This window comes from Rhamphochromis sp. 'chilingali' (genome assembly GCF_963969265.1).
Source record: "Rhamphochromis sp. 'chilingali' genome assembly, chromosome: 1".
Taxonomy (NCBI): Eukaryota; Metazoa; Chordata; class Actinopteri; order Cichliformes; family Cichlidae; genus Rhamphochromis; species Rhamphochromis sp. 'chilingali'.
The window spans coordinates 1,828,101-1,843,861 of record NC_137929.1 but is presented as its reverse complement, the minus strand read 5'-3'; the positions used below and the strand labels follow the sequence as shown (position 1 = coordinate 1,843,861).

General features: G+C 42.5%; 1 protein-coding gene across 1 annotated transcript in view; it reads right to left on the bottom strand.

Moving 5' to 3' along the window:
• LOC308397126 (NACHT, LRR and PYD domains-containing protein 3-like) overlaps positions 1 to 15,761 on the bottom strand; it is a 76,702-nt gene that overhangs the window by 37,546 nt on the left and 23,395 nt on the right. The window contains exons 2-5 of the mRNA XM_080882853.1: positions 7,428 to 7,666; positions 6,413 to 7,135; positions 3,647 to 5,444; positions 938 to 1,111 (exon numbers count right to left, since the gene is read on the bottom strand). Of these exons, the coding sequence (XP_080738979.1) occupies positions 938 to 1,111; positions 3,647 to 5,444; positions 6,413 to 7,135; positions 7,428 to 7,666 (2,934 nt within the window). The remainder of the gene's footprint in view (positions 1 to 937; positions 1,112 to 3,646; positions 5,445 to 6,412; positions 7,136 to 7,427; positions 7,667 to 15,761) is intronic.

Here is a 15,761-nt window from a genome sequence, read left to right as displayed (position 1 = left end):
TGATGTTAATAAGGTAGAAATGGAGGAAGAAGAAAATGACTTCATCAATCAACATGCAGCTACCAACCCAAATGGTGAGGTGGTGGTTAGTTATTACTGTGGTTTATGATCCCCTACATTATCCTACATTCAAATATATTCTCCAGCTACAATAGTGTTTGTGTTCCTAAAAGGATTTCATGAATGTGTTATTGTTCATGTCACATCTGTATGAAACAAAGAGGAAGTGAGGTTTATCCTTCATGATCACAAACTGTTCCAGCATGTAAACCTGAGATCTGTGTGGAGCAGCTGACCTGTACGATGTGCTCAACACAAACATTATTTACCATCAGTTACTGTGTGACTGAACCACGTGGGTGTATGAAACATCGCTTTTAGTTTTAATAGCACATGGCAACATTCAGACGTGAATCTATACAGTAACACTTTGATTTGTTACAGTGAGGAGACTGTTGAAGGAACGATGAGGGGAAACTGTAACAGCAGCAACAGAAACCAGGAGACAAAGCTGAGGTCTGGGTTCCTCTATGCTACACACAGCCTCCTGCTCCTGGACTTTAGTAAACACATAAATGTCTCCAAGTACACTTACTTCAGAAACTCTATTAAACTCATTACAAGTTTACTTCAGCTTTAAATTACTCACAACATCAGCACACATGAGTAAACAAAGTAACTCACAGCTACTGTTCACGTTTAGTCATCTTTAATACAAATATACCTCATTATTATGAATCTCACAGCTACCTGCTCATTGAACTGAACAATAATTCTGTTTGACCATTAAAACAAAATATGTGACTGTAAAAAATCTTCAGACAGTAATTAAGAATCTCCTAAGCAATCCAAAGACAAAGAAAAGTTCACCTGCCAATTCTATAAAGCTTGGTTGTTTGTACAATAATATCATTTAATGATATGTTTGGATCCTGACCTGAGAGTTTCCAGTGTACAATGTGGACTCTGCAGTGCAGCAGACAGAAGCTTTACTCCTGAATCCCGCAGGTCATTGTTACTCAGGTCCAGCTCTTTCAGACTAGAGGACTGGGAGTTGAGAACTGAGGACAGAGCATCACAGCTTCTCTCTGAGAGGTTACAGCCACTCAGTCTGGAAGAAAACAAACAAACAATTAAATCAGTCAAATGAAACATTTTTAATGCCAGCATGCAATACAATTATTGGTTAACTAAATAGCTTCATTAAAACACAACTCTTCTTCTATAGCAGCACTTACTCCTTGCAAGCTCCACCTGCTCCACCATCTGAGTCAGAAGACATGAAAACAAACTGTAAATCTAGTAGAAACATGATTGGAAATCTTCTCAGATCCATTTGTACATTTAGAGCCTGATCCTGAAATATAGCAGCACGGACATTCACAGCAGCAAAGGGTTCTTGTTGATCTGAGCTGGCTTGGCCCTGGCTTATTGAAGATTAAAGAAAGCGGAATCAGCTGTTCAAACCCCCACAAGGCTGCCCGCTGTGACTGAAACAATGGGACGGGTCGTGACTTCTCAAAATGGGTTCATTGAACGCAGCACGGATAAGATCTTGAAGAAGCTCATGGTGGTCGTGAGTTCTCAGACTTTGCTCTTTGAGCGCAAAACCGATAACCTCTCGGAGAAGCTCGTGGCTCTCCAACGGGAGATTGAGAGACGAGTGACGGACTGTTAGATCAGCTGTGAAATTGACATGCAGTTGTTCGCACCAAAGAAAGCCACCATCATTTCATGCGGCTAACATACCGGCGCCAGCTGTGGTCTCAAGGCTGGAGCTGAACATAACAAATCTCACCCTGATAACAGACGGTGTTTAGACTGTTCCTTCCCATCCTAAGCATGCTTATCCCCTCCCGGTGCAGACGGTGGGTCGAGGGGACCAGCGCAAATGCTGCAGGCCCGGGTGCGCTGTCTACACCGGCTGTCTCTCACCTTTTACCCATCCCTGTTGCTTGTCATGTGTTTCTATGGTGCATTAAGAGTTTTCATGTGCTCTGCGCTAAGGTCATTTTTTTTGTCTGTTCTCAAACTGATCTCCCTGTTGAAGCTCAGTCTGGGAGGAGTTCTTTTTTCTCCTCATCTTTCCTGATGTTGTGCATTTTCTGCTGTTTGGTTCCGGGTCGCTGCTCTAGCGGCCGACCGGCCAGCTACCTAGCCTGACCCGTCTCCCCAATGTGATGTTTGTGTATTGTATGTACGGTTGGAAAGCTCAGTATCCTAACTGCCCCTTGAAAATAAATACAGTGTTCTGAATCTGAATCTGAAAAGATTACAGAAGACGACTCTGTTCAGTAAATATTACGCTCATGCTGTCACGAAATACCAAAGGTAGGTAAAACTCTGGTTGTTGCAGCCATTCAGTATGACATGCTTTGTACTGTCCTGCTGCAGTTTGTGACACCTGGTTGATGAGTTGTGAAGGATGATGAAACAAATACTTCACTCAATGTTTGTCTTCTAAACTGGATGTAATTTGGGCAGCCGATAGTTTTTCTTAATCTATCCCAGCTGCAAATAGGAACACAACAAATAAATAACTTTACCCACTTGGATCCTTATCATTCAAGATTGTGAAAAGATTCTCTACTCAGAGAATACTGGTGACTTTACATGAGAGAGATGGAAGATGATGAAGGGGAAGAGTTTTCACAACTTGAGGCCTTTTGTCTTCACTGTATAGGACAAAGAAGACAGGAAGGGAGGGAGAAGTGAGGTTACAGCCACTCAGTCTGAAATCAAGGTGGAAGGGAGACAAGACCAACCAAACAAGTCAGAGCTTTATTGCTTTTTTTGTTGTTTTTAAGCAGAAATCAGTGAGGTGCTGGTAGATTCTGTTCTTTTGGTTTATTACCCAACAACACACACATACACTAATATTTGTGACTTTTGTAATAGTAGCATTTACAATGCAAAGCAACAGCGATCACAGATTGAAGGGGCCTGAATAAAACTACAATGCAGTGATTTTTAAGATGACCTGTTCTTCCAATTTCCAACAACAGATTTCTCCAACCTTACAGTTAAAAATAATTCTTTATCTCATACTGAATCTTGGTGCACCTCCCCCCAGTTTATTAAAATGGAGTGGTACTGAAGTTGCTGTAAGTGATGTGTGATGCCACTGATTTCCTTCCTGATCCAATACAAAGTAAAATTCAGGCTGGTATCTGCGATACTGATGAAAACTATTCCTTCAGAATCAATACAAGACATCATAAGAAAATATGATGTTTTGTATAACATAAAAAGTCTGAATTTTAAAATATTCAGTTAATAATCAAAAACAGATGTGACTGAAAATAATAAAACTGAGAAACATTTTATGGCCATTCGATCCTTTTACAACCATTGCAAGAGCTTGGTTGGCATAGCCGGCAATACGTTGGATAGTAATAAGTCCGGTGGGTGATGGGCTCCACCAGGGCTGCCCTTTGTCACTGATTCTGTTCATAAATTTTATGTTTAAAGGCTGTATCAAAAGTTCATTCAAGTTACAATATTGTGGTCAAAAGTTCTCCTTTTTTCTTTTATACTATACAACTACGCTGTCTCATGGTTTTAGGACATGGATCTGTCATGGAAGAAATCTATGACCACTTTTAATCAACATTTTAAAAATAAACATGATCACAGATTTACTCACAGAGCCTTGTTGGAGGCTTTGACCACTGGCAGCAGCCTCAGAAGAGCCTCCTCTGAAGCAGAGTATTTCTGCAGGTCAAACACATCCAGATCTTCTTCTGATGACAGTAAGATGAAGACCAGAGCTGACCACTGAGCAGGAGACAGTTTACCTGTGGAGAGACTTCCTGATCTCAGGGACTGTTGGATCTCCTCCACTAGAGAACGATCATCCAGTTCATTCAGACAGTGGATCAGATTGATGCTTTTCTCTGCAGACAGATTCTCACTGAGCTTCTTCTTGATGTACTGGACTGTTTCCTGATTGGTCTGTGAGTTACTTCCTGTCTGTGTCAGCAGACCTCGTAAGAGAGTCTGATTGGTCTGCAGTGAAAGACCCAGGAGGAAGCGGAGGAACAAGTCCAGGTGTCCATTTGGACTCTGCAAGGCCTTGTTCACAGCACTCTGGTGGAGAGATTTTAAACTCTTTTTATTTTTAAATAATTTAGACCATAATTTTGCTTGTTGTTTTTTCATCAGATTGAGTCCAGAGTTGATGAAGGTCAGATGGACATGAAGAGCAGCCAGAAACTCCTGAACACTCAGATGGATGAAGCAGAACACCTTGTCCTGGTACAGTCCGCTCTCCTCTTTAAAGATCTGTGTGAACACTCCTGAGTACACTGAGGCTTCTCTGATATCGATGCCACACTCTGTCAGGTCTGATTCATAGAAGATCAGGTTTCCTTTCTGCAGCTGATCAAAAGCCAGTTTTCCCAGAGACTCCATCATCTTCCTGCTCTCTGGACTCCAGTGTGGATCTGTCTCAGCTCCTCCATCATACTTGACCTTCTTCACTTTGGCCTGAACCACCAGGAAGTGGATGTACATCTCAGTCAGGGTCTTGGGCAGCTGTCCTCCCTCTCTGGTTTCCAGCACATCCTCCAGAACTGTAGCAGTGATCCAGCAGAAGACTGGGATGTGACACATGATGTGGAGGCTTCGTGATGTCTTGATGTGGGAGATGATCCTGTTGGCCTGCTCCTCATCTCTGAACCTCTTCCTGAAGTACTCCTCCTTCTGTGGGTCAGTGAACCCTCTGACCTCTGTCACCATGCCAACACAGTCAGGAGGGATCTGATTGGCTGCTGCAGGTCGTGTGGTTATCCAGAGGCGAGCAGAGGGAAGCAGTTCCCCCCTGATGAGGTTTATCAGCAGCACATCCACTGAGGTGGACTTTCTAGGGTCAGTTACGATTGTAGTTTTGTGGAAGTCCAGAGGAAGTCGACACTCATCCAGACCATCAAAGATGAACACAACCTGGAAGTCTTCAAAGCTGCAGATTCCTGCTTCTTTGGTTTCAGTAAAGAAGTGATGAACAAGTCCCACCAAGCTGAACTTTTCCTCTTTCAGCACATTCAGCTCTCTGAAAGTGAATGGAAATATGAACTGGATGTCCTGGTTGGCTTTGTCTTCAGCCCAGTCCAGGCTGTATTTCTGTGTTAAGACTGTTTTCCCAATGCCAGCCACTCCCTTTGTCAGCACTGTTCTGATTGGTTCATCTCTTCCAGGTGAGGCTTTAAAGATGTCTTCTTGTCTGATGGTTGTTTCTGGTCTGTCTGGTTTCCTGGATGCTGTTTCAATCTGTCTGACCTCATGTTCATCATTGACCTCTGCAGTCCCTCCCTCTGTGATGTAGAGCTCTGTGTAGATCTGATTCAGGAGGGTTGGGTTTCCTGCTTTAGCGATGCCCTCAAACACACACTGGAACTTCTTCTTCAGCTTAGACTTAAGTTTACGATGACACTTATGAAGAGCATCTGAATTTTAAAAAGCAGATATTTGTTAAGGTTTTTTGAAAAATGGTCCATTGACTTCCAGCAGGTATTTTTCCACAATAAAAGTAGAGACCATTTTTGGAAACAAATACTATTAAAAAATAAAACCCTGAAGTGTTATGCTGATATAAAATGGACGCAGGATCTGTAATCTTGGAGTGATACATTGAAGAGTATTGGCTACTTAAATCTTTTTTTCAAAAGTAAATAAAAAATTTAAATCTTGTCAAGTCTGTAGACAAAAATAAAGATAAAGTTCATGTTGTAATACATTTTTTAGAAATCTGCATAATCCAGTTCGTCCTCCAACGTTACCTAAAGCTCTGAAACTTTGGCTTCTCTTTTAATTTGATGAACTTAATTAAAAATTGTAATTGTAATTAATTAATTAAAAACATTAAAAGTTAAGTCCAGGGCATAAATATCAGGTATCTGCTGTTAGATCCAGTGAAATAAGTTAGAAATATTAAACCAAAGAGATATTCATTCATTAGAGCTCAGACTTTACTCGTACTGCAGAGCTGAGGCTAGAGACATATCACTTTACTTAATAAAATGTGAATACATTTCTAAAAGCTCTGGTTTAAAATGTAAACCATGAAGAGTGAAGGTCTAAATGTATCATAAGGCCTTAAAGCATGTCATGTATGACTATTTCTGAGTCCAAACATGTTAGATGTTTTTCTAGATTTCTTGTCATCTGCAATGAACCATAGTCACATCTCATCTAAAGCTCTGTAACCTCTGTCCTCTGTTTTAATGTTGTTTGCTGTTACATGCGGCGAAGTAAAGTTAGACATTATTAAACCAAACAACCTTTCATTTATTGGAGCTCTGACTTTAGTCATACAGCAGAGCTACTACATGGAAACAACCAGAGCTCTACTTGGTCAGCTCAGGTCTGTTTCTGCCTTATTGATGTTTTTAGAGACAAACAAATGAATTCGTACCTCTGACCTCTGTCACCATGCCAACACATTTAGGGGGGATCTGATTGGCTGCTGCAGGTCGTGTGGTTATCCAGAGGCGAGCAGAGGGAAGCAGTTTCCCCCTGATGAGGTTTATCAGCAGCACATCCACTGAGGTGGACTTTCTAGGGTCAGTTACGATTGTAGTTTTGTGGAAGTCCAGAGGAAGTCGACACTCATCCAGACCATCAAAGATGAACACAACCTGGAAGTCTTCAAAGCTGCAGATTCCTGCTTCTTTGGTTTCAGTAAAGAAGTGATGAACAAGTCCCACCAAGCTGAACTTTTCCTCTTTCAGCACATTCAGCTCTCTGAAAGTGAATGGAAATATGAACTGGATGTCCTGGTTGGCTTTGTCTTCAGCCCAGTCCAGGCTGTATTTCTGTGTTAAGACTGTTTTCCCAATGCCAGCCACTCCCTTTGTCAGCACTGTTCTGATTGGTTCATCTCTTCCAGGTGAGGCTTTAAAGATGTCTTCTTGTCTGATGGTTGTTTCTGGTCTGTCTGGTTTCCTGGATGCTGTTTCAATCTGTCTGACCTCATGTTCATCATTGACCTCTGCAGTCCCTCCCTCTGTGATGTAGAGCTCTGTGTAGATCTGATTCAGGAGGGTTGGGTTTCCTGCTTTAGCGATGCCCTCAAACACACACTGGAACTTCTCCTTCAGCTTAGACTTAAGTTTACGATGACACTCATGAAGAGCATCTGAATTAAAAAAGCAGATATTTGTTAAGGTTCTAACAAACGCGATGAAGCCTCCTGAGCTGAGGGACTTCCTGTTGGAAGAAAGTGCAGCTTGAATCACCAGTTGGTCTCTTTTATAATGAAAACCTCTATAGTTTCAAAATAATGTAATAATAATATTTGTACTCATACATTGAAAAGAAAAGAAAAATTTAGAAAGTCTCAGTTTAATACATTTCATACAATAAATTGTGACAATGTGGTGTCTGCATATCACACGGAGTGTTTCGTGTTTCTTTTTCCTCTGACTGACCTTTATTCATTCTCCCTAAAATCGACTGGGCTACCTCCATCACACGGTCTGAATACACCTGCACCATCACCTCTACTGTTTTCAGTCTGTCTGCGTTCTCCAGCTGGCACTTATAGATTTTGGTGATGTCACCTCCAGGTTCATGCTGCAGGTAAAAGTGGAAAACCTTCAGCTCCTCTTCTCCCAAATTTTGCAACATTTCCAGGAGCTGCAGTGGTGAGGGCTTCTCCATCTTTGATCTGTAAACCATGAGAACGTGACTCAGAAAGTGAGTCTCATCACATGTTCTATCTTCTTCTTTAGCAGAGTACCGTATTTCCCGGACTACAAAGCGCACCTGAATATTAGCTGCACAAGCTAAAATCAGGGGAAAATCCTGTTTTGTACATACATTAGCCGCACCTGACTAAAAGCCGCAGGTGTTTCAATGTTGACTTATCATATGTAAGAGAATATGCACAAAGCGAATTGTCAGGAAAGAGATGGCTGTTTGGAGACATCACTTTTATTAATATTTTGAAAAACAAGTTATGGGTACATATTTGCATAACTTTTTAGGTATATGTGCAAGTAGCGGTAATTACAAGTAGGAAACATGTACTGTGCTTCATAAATGAGTAACAAATGTAGTACATAACAATAACCTGCAGCACACCAGAAAAATAGATTCAGACTACCTTTTAGGCTCAGGTGCAGCAACACGGCTTTAACAAGAAGAAAAGTCAGTCATTCACCATCTTTCTCTTCTTCCTGCACTAAAACCACCAAAGTCCTCTTCTCCAGTGTCGGATACGAACAGGCTCAGGGTGGCTTCGTCATCCACTCTCAGCTTCTTTCCTTCGTTGTCACTTTCAAAACCAAAGAAATCCTCGTTGTCAGTGTCAGAGTCGAACACCCTCAGAAGGGTCGTGGCGGTGTCCTCCTCTCCATCATGCAGCATTCAGCCCTTCGAAATCTGTTGGTGATCATTGATGTTTTCACACTTTTCCACGCTGTCAGATTCCACCGGTGGAGTTGAGCATAACTTGCTTTTCGCAAGTTTATCGCCGCTCATCATCCACGACTCCAGCTGAACGTGTAGCGCTACTTTGAAGTTTGTTTTTCGCGCTACTTGTATGGCACTATGTTGCCTGGCGGATGGACACGTGACCAACATACCACTCTTGAACCCCGATACTGTGTGTCTGATCACATGCCCTTCTGCCAGGCAACGTAGTGCCGTACAACAGCGGATCAAACAAAACAATTTGTCTTATGATATGACAAAAATCAGGGACAATCCACAGAAAAGCCGCACCTGACTAAAAGCCGCAGGGTTCAAAGCTTGTGGAAAAAGTAGCGGCTTATAGCCCGACAATTACGGTACATCTTTACATCTCGATTATTTATAAGAAATTATTTTTTACTGTGATGGGAAAACTATCACACCTCAAATGATACTGAATCAGTAATGAGTGTCATAAGTGTCACTGTGTTTATTTTGTCAGATGACCAGAGTTGAAAAAAGCAAACATAAAACACAAAAATGAAACTGAAAACTTCAAAGTTACTGAAATCTATAAGAAAAAGAATTTATACTCTAGAGATAAGCGATAACTCTTCATTGCACAGTCATACCTAGTTCAATAGTACAACGAAACTGTCCCACGTCGGCACTACGCACAACTAAACACAACACAGTAACTTAAAGTGGATTTTTTTTTAAGTCCAAGAAAGGTATAAGCAAAAGAATGAGTGCATGTGGACATTGTTGATGTTGCTGTTACCCCCCAAAACGTCCAGGGGAGGTAGCCTATCAGGTCAGCTGAACCCTGAAGTGCCTTTTTGTGTGCCATGGTGCTTATCTTCAGTTGATCTGTTAGCTCTGTATGCAAACTGGAGCGAGTGAGGGTGGCAGGCAGGACATGATGAGACATCGCATGAAGCACTTCATTATAACAGGGGTTAGAGCAGCTGATCGCTAGTCATTGAGGCTGCTAATGTTGGTGCGCTTTGGCAGTGGGACAACTATGGCCGACTGGAGGGATGCAGGACTTGGACAGTGAAGTGTAGAAGATCCTAGTGAAGACCTCAGCCAGCTGGTCTGCTGTAGGTTTTATCCAATGTGTTTTTCCCCCCTTGTTGCACATTTAATATGCTGTTCAAATATGTGGTCAGCATGGTTGAAGTCCCCAGCTATAATGTGCACTGCATCAGGATGGGAGTTCTGCTGACTGCTTATTGGCTTGTGGAGCTCCTGCATGTCTACAGTCCTTGTGTTGTTACAGGTGGCCTTCAGATTGAGAGCGTCCTTTGCAAACATCTCCAGTGGCATCAGAAAACTTGCGCATTTCACATAAAATTTCACATAAGATTTCATAGTGGCACATAAAGCTCAGCCTATAAATAAATGTGCAGAGCAATCACTTCACTTGTAAAATAAACACATATTTCTACTAACAACTTGTTTCTGTATCCCATTTGTACAAAATTAAATAAGAAATTCTTCACAGAATACGTGAACTTTGGGGCTCAACAAGTTAAGGACAGAAACATGGGAAAACTCAACACTCTACAAAAAGTAACATTTATAATAAAATAAAAATATCAGTGGCAATAAAATAAGCATGGGTTACACTCTCCCTCTCTTTCCATCATGCGTGCTGTCCAAATATCAGCTGCTTCTTTCTGCTTCATCTCAGTGTCAGCTGAGAGAATGACAAACTCACTATGTGTCAACATTTGATGGATGATGACACAGAAATGTGAAATGATATTGAACTAAATGTGTCCTAATGATAACGAGAAGCTTTGATGAGTTGTGACTGTCTGAGGTATTACTAGGATGTAGAAACACTGGGGCTCAGCCCAGCCCTGACATCTTTGCTGTTTTCACTTGATAACTGCAGCTGTTTAAAGTTATTAAGTGTATTTGACAGTAAAGTGAACGCCTCCCTCCTCTTTCTTGGGTTTCTGATGCCTGAGGTACTCACTGAGCACGCTGTCAGTTGGGGCCATCTTCGTGATGTATTCTTGGATGTTCGTTGTCTCATCCTGGACTGTGGTGCTTCCCTCTCTTTGTTACCATTCGACTACACTTCTCCAGTCCGAACGACATTCCAATGTCATTGCTGTATAGCCTGGTAGCGTGGATCAGTGAACCGATGTCTCGTTCACTCTTGGCATACAGCTTGATGTCATCCATGTACAGGAGGTGGCTGACAACTGCTCCGTTCCGTAGTCGGTATCCGTAGCCAGTCTTGTTAATGATCTCACTGAGGGGGTTCAGGCCTATGCAGAACAGCAGTGGGGACAGAGCATCTCCCTGGTAGATCCCGCACTTGATGGTAACTTGTGCTATGGGCTTCAGGTTGGCCTCTAGTGTTGTACGCCACATCCCCATTGAGTTCCTGATGAAGGCTCTTAGGGTCCTGTTGATCTTGTATAGGTCTAGGCATTCCAGGATCCAGGTGTGGGGCATTGAGTCATAGGCCTTCTTGTAATCAATCCAGGCAGTGCACAGGTTGGTCAGTCTGGTACTGCAGTCTCGGCTGACTGCTCGGTCTACCAGTAGCTGGTGTTTTGCGCCTCTGGTATTCTTGCCAATCCCTTTCTGTGTCATGTATTGACCCATGTGCCTGTTCATCTTAGCCTTAGCTTCCATGTGGTGCTGAGGCAGGTTATTGGTCGGTAGTTGGATGGGACCGGTCCCATGAAACGAAAAAAAGAAAAAAAAACCGAAAAAAAAAAACCCCACCCAGCACGCCCCTGTGGGCGGTTTATCCTTCAAGCTCGGGTCCTCTACCAGAGGCCTGGGAGCTTGAGGGTCCTGCGCAGTATCTTAGCTGTTCCCAGGACTGCGCTCTTCTGGACAGAGATCTCCAATGTTGTTCCCGGGATCTGCTGGAGCCACTCGCCTAGCTTGGGAGTCACCGCACCTAGTGCTCCGATTACCACGGGGACCACCGTTACCTTCACCCTCCACATCCTCTCAAGCTCTTCTCTGAGCCCTTGGTATTTCTCCAGCTTCTCGTGTTTCTTCTTCCTGATATTGCTGTCATTCGGAACCGCTACATCGATCACTACGGCCGTCTTCTTCTGTTTGTCTACCACCACTATGTCCGGTTGGTTAGCCACCACCATTTTGTCCGTCTGTATCTGGAAGTCCGACAGGATCTTAGCTCGGTCATTCTCCACCACCCTTGGGGACATCTCCCATTTTGACCTCGGGACTTCCAGGTTATACTCGGCACAGATGTTCCTGTACACTATGCCGGCCACTTGGTTATGGCGTTCCATGTATGCCTTGCCTGCTAGCATCTTGCACACTGCTGTTATGTGCTGGATAGTCTCTGGGGCATCTTTACACAGCCTGCACCTGGGGTCTTGCCTGGTGTGATAGACCCCAGCCTCTATGGATCTTGTGCTCAGAGCTTGTTCTTGTGCTGCCATGATTAGTGCCTCTGTGCTGTCTTTCAGTCCAGCTTTGTCCAGCCACTGGTAGGATTTCTGGATATCAGCCCCCTCCTCTATCTGCCGGTGGTACATACCGTGCAGGGGCCTGTCCTTCCATGATGGTTCCTCGTCTCCCTCCTCTTTCTTGGGTTTCTGCTGCCTGAGGTAACTGAGCACGCTGTCAGTTGGGGCCATCTTCCCAATGTATTCTTGGATGTTCGTTGTCTCATCCTCTCGGCTGATCATGGGTAGGGCATCATATATATATATATATATATATATATATATATATATATATATATATATATGTTTAAATAAATTAACAATAAAGCTCAACGCTACACCAGCTTCTAGCTTTGATTGACACAGAGTCCTGCATAATTTAAAAATCAGCCTAATTCTGAGGACTCACTGCATGACACTCACAGTCTTTGTCATTGTTGATTCTTAGCTCACAAACAGTTCTTATAAGGACTAACTAGTGCTGACAGTTTAGCTCTTCATAAAGTTACAGGAGGATAAAATAAACATGAGATCGTTGAAATAATCCTGTCTGATCACACGTGTGGACAATAAACGCTGTAACAGAAAATGAACAGTAATGTAACGACACTCATCTCTCACGTCTGCACTAAACTAAAACGTCACTACTTCCACATCTAGTTTGTTTTAATGGAGGCGGAGTCTCCCTGCCCAGTGTGCGCTCAGGATAATTAACATGTCACAACACAGGAAGTGAGCGCATGTAAATCAGAAAGTGTCAGGTTGCCTAGCAACCATGACACTAGCGTCTTGAAACGTACTGAGGGAAATGAAGTGAAAGATCTTCGTTTTAACTGACAGGTTTCAAAGACACTCAGAGGACCTGCAACAACATGAAAACACATCACTGTAACACTCAAAACTCAATCATATGAAATCATAAGTGAAGGACTGTGATGATGTTGTGTTATGGAGAGTCTGCTGAGTCCAACCTCTAAGAATTACGAGTCTGGACTTTAATGATTAATGATTCAAAACTCAGACATCAAAGTTTCTCACGTTACCGAATCAGATGAACAGACATGAAGGGATATTTGTGGTTTTATGCACAGAGTCAGAATCAGACTCAGAGGTGTTCCTCGTGATGTTTGGTGATGGAAACAGTCTCATCGACGTTTCCATCACCAAACTAGAGAAACTAGTAGCTGCACGCAGCAGAGTTTAGCACAGCTGATCTCTGTGACACATCAACAGGAACAACATGTTGTTAAACAGGACTGTATAAAGACTCAGAGTCTGACTCACACCTGAACAATGAGGCTGTGCAGCATCGTCCTGTCACACCTGCTAAACCACTCGTATCAGTTTGAGCCCGAACGGTAACACGGTCACATGACCGACGAGGCCAACGCGCCCAGACGAACGTCTTCCTCGTGGAACTAACTTGTTCCTGTTATCAGATTTGTGAGCAGCAGCTGAAACTACCACACGAATAAATGTTCTTCAAACTGTTTGATTCCAGCCAATCAATAATCTATAATCATGAGGATTCAAACACAAGAGCTGAACGTGTGGTTACATTGTAACCTTGGTTCTCTGAGTGAGAGACTCTCTCTCCCCTCTGTCACATATGGAACAGAGGGGAGAGAGAGTGTCGGTGTGATGGAGGACATCAGGTCCAAACATCACAGAAACAAACAAACTGTTAAAGGAGGAAACAAAGCAAACTTACAGTTTCTTCACACAGAGACACCAACAACAAGCTCCACTGTCCCACTCTGATCCTGTCTCCTCCTCTTTTATTCTTGCTCTGAGCTCTTTTTGGGTGTGTGTTTCTGTCTCCACCCACAGGAATGCATTGATACACTGTTGATAACGACTCGAGAGCAGACGTGTGACAGAAAACAGAAAAATAACCTAAACACCTAAATAACGTAAAATAAACAGAATATTTATTAATATGTTTAATTTCTCTTTAAAAACTTTTCTGCTCCTCAAATCCTTTGTTTAAGTTCAATCTAAGGAAAGAAAAGCGTCTTCTTTAAGTTTCTCAAAGAAGTCCACGATCTGTAGGCTCATGGAAATTCATTTTCTTGTTCTTTGAGCAGAAACACCAGAGTGTAGAGCAGGAAAACGATCCCAGCAGGACGTCTCTGTTGGGGAAATATCCCAGTTATTCCCCTGAGCCTGGTTAGTGAACTGAGTCAGAGCTGTTCATCGATCCTACAGGTGCTAACATACAAACACGATCAGCAGCTTCTCTCATATGGAGAACACACTTCAACATCTGCAGCAAATCCTGTGTTTTATGTTGATGTGACCAACATCTTGTGTTGAGTCTTTGAAGATGAGGAGCCAAACACAGACAGTGGATCCAGAAGGACTGTTTATTCAGGGCTTTAATACGACTGAACTGATGCTTCACATCCTGTTTAGAGACGATCGACCAACACAGGCTCAGTCCTCACTCATCACACGGACTTCAGTCACACTGGGATCAACAGAGGAGACTGTTCACCATCACAGTTCAGCAACAATAATCAGAGCTTTTCTCTCTTGGTGAGGATCACATGTTCTGACACACAAAATATCTTCTGCTTTAACTCGTCTCTCTTTTTTAGTTTGGTTGTCGTGTTTTTTACTCTTTGTTCCTGTCAGTGTCAAATATGAGAGCAAACTGTTTTATGCAGGAGCCAAACCAACACCAAGCTGACCAAGAGAACCTATAACACCACCAGAATTTATTATCCACACTTTACTGACAGATTTATGTGCAAGTAAAGCTGTTTTTTAAATTATGTTCACTGCTTTCAGCCAAGGAAGCATTCGTTCTTAAAAGTTCACGAAACGAGTAAATCCAGTTCAGCAGAGTTCCAGTTTGTAGCACAGCTGATCTCAGCTGATCAACAGTAACAACAGTAGGGGTGGGCCATAGAAACGATATACGATAGAAACGATATAAATTTGGCCAACGATAGAGATTGTGACTATACCGCATGTTGATGATGTCATCAAGCTGCGCCTGTTTTGGTCGAAAGCATCGCAGCAGCTACAACAATTATCATCTGCAATTATGGCGGGCGACAGTCATAACAAAGAGATGAAGCACTATTGAAATATGGCGAAAGCCAAAAAGTTAGCATTCATCCTCCAGCTTCACTGTGCTAATGTTATGCTAACATAGCTGTGTCGCTAGCAATCATGTAGCACAACATTATATACCAGGTAGTCCAACTTCAGTAACCCTGCAAACGCCACTGCTGTTTAGTCTTCATTTATGTTGGAAGTGATAGCAGAGCTGTACGTTTGAATTAGTTTCAAAAATCTCTCAGTCAGAACATGCTATGAAATGTTTAGGTGGAAACTAGCGAGCTAACTTCCTGTTAACTTCTAACTCCGTTAAATTGAATAAATTCTGTTTTCATGGATGCCTGGATGTAGGGCTGCTCGATTATGGCAAAAATGATAATCACGGTTATTTTCATTGAAATTGAGATCTCGATTATTTGACAATATTTATTTAACAATAACAATGTGTTGAATAATGACTTTAAAGGTTGTCAAAAAATAATATTAAATAGTGTGCAAATACTGATAACAGTGCAAATGTTTGCAATATAAAAAAATAAATGAAAAATGTAAACATCTATGTTTAGTGAACTTTGCAGTGTTGCTCTGTGGTGCAGCTATGACACCGTAGCAAAGTTTACACACAGTCTACTTGATCCACGTCTGACTGAACCCATAATGTTTCCAAACCACTGAAGTTTTTTTACCTCTTTTCAACCAACAGCAGTCACTCTCCTCTCCAAATAACTTCTGTTTAGCTTTCCAAGCTTCCCTCGGGTCCTCTTAATCAGCGGTCCCCAACCCCCGGGCCTCGGACCGGTCCCGGTGAGTCGTTTGGTACCGGGCCGC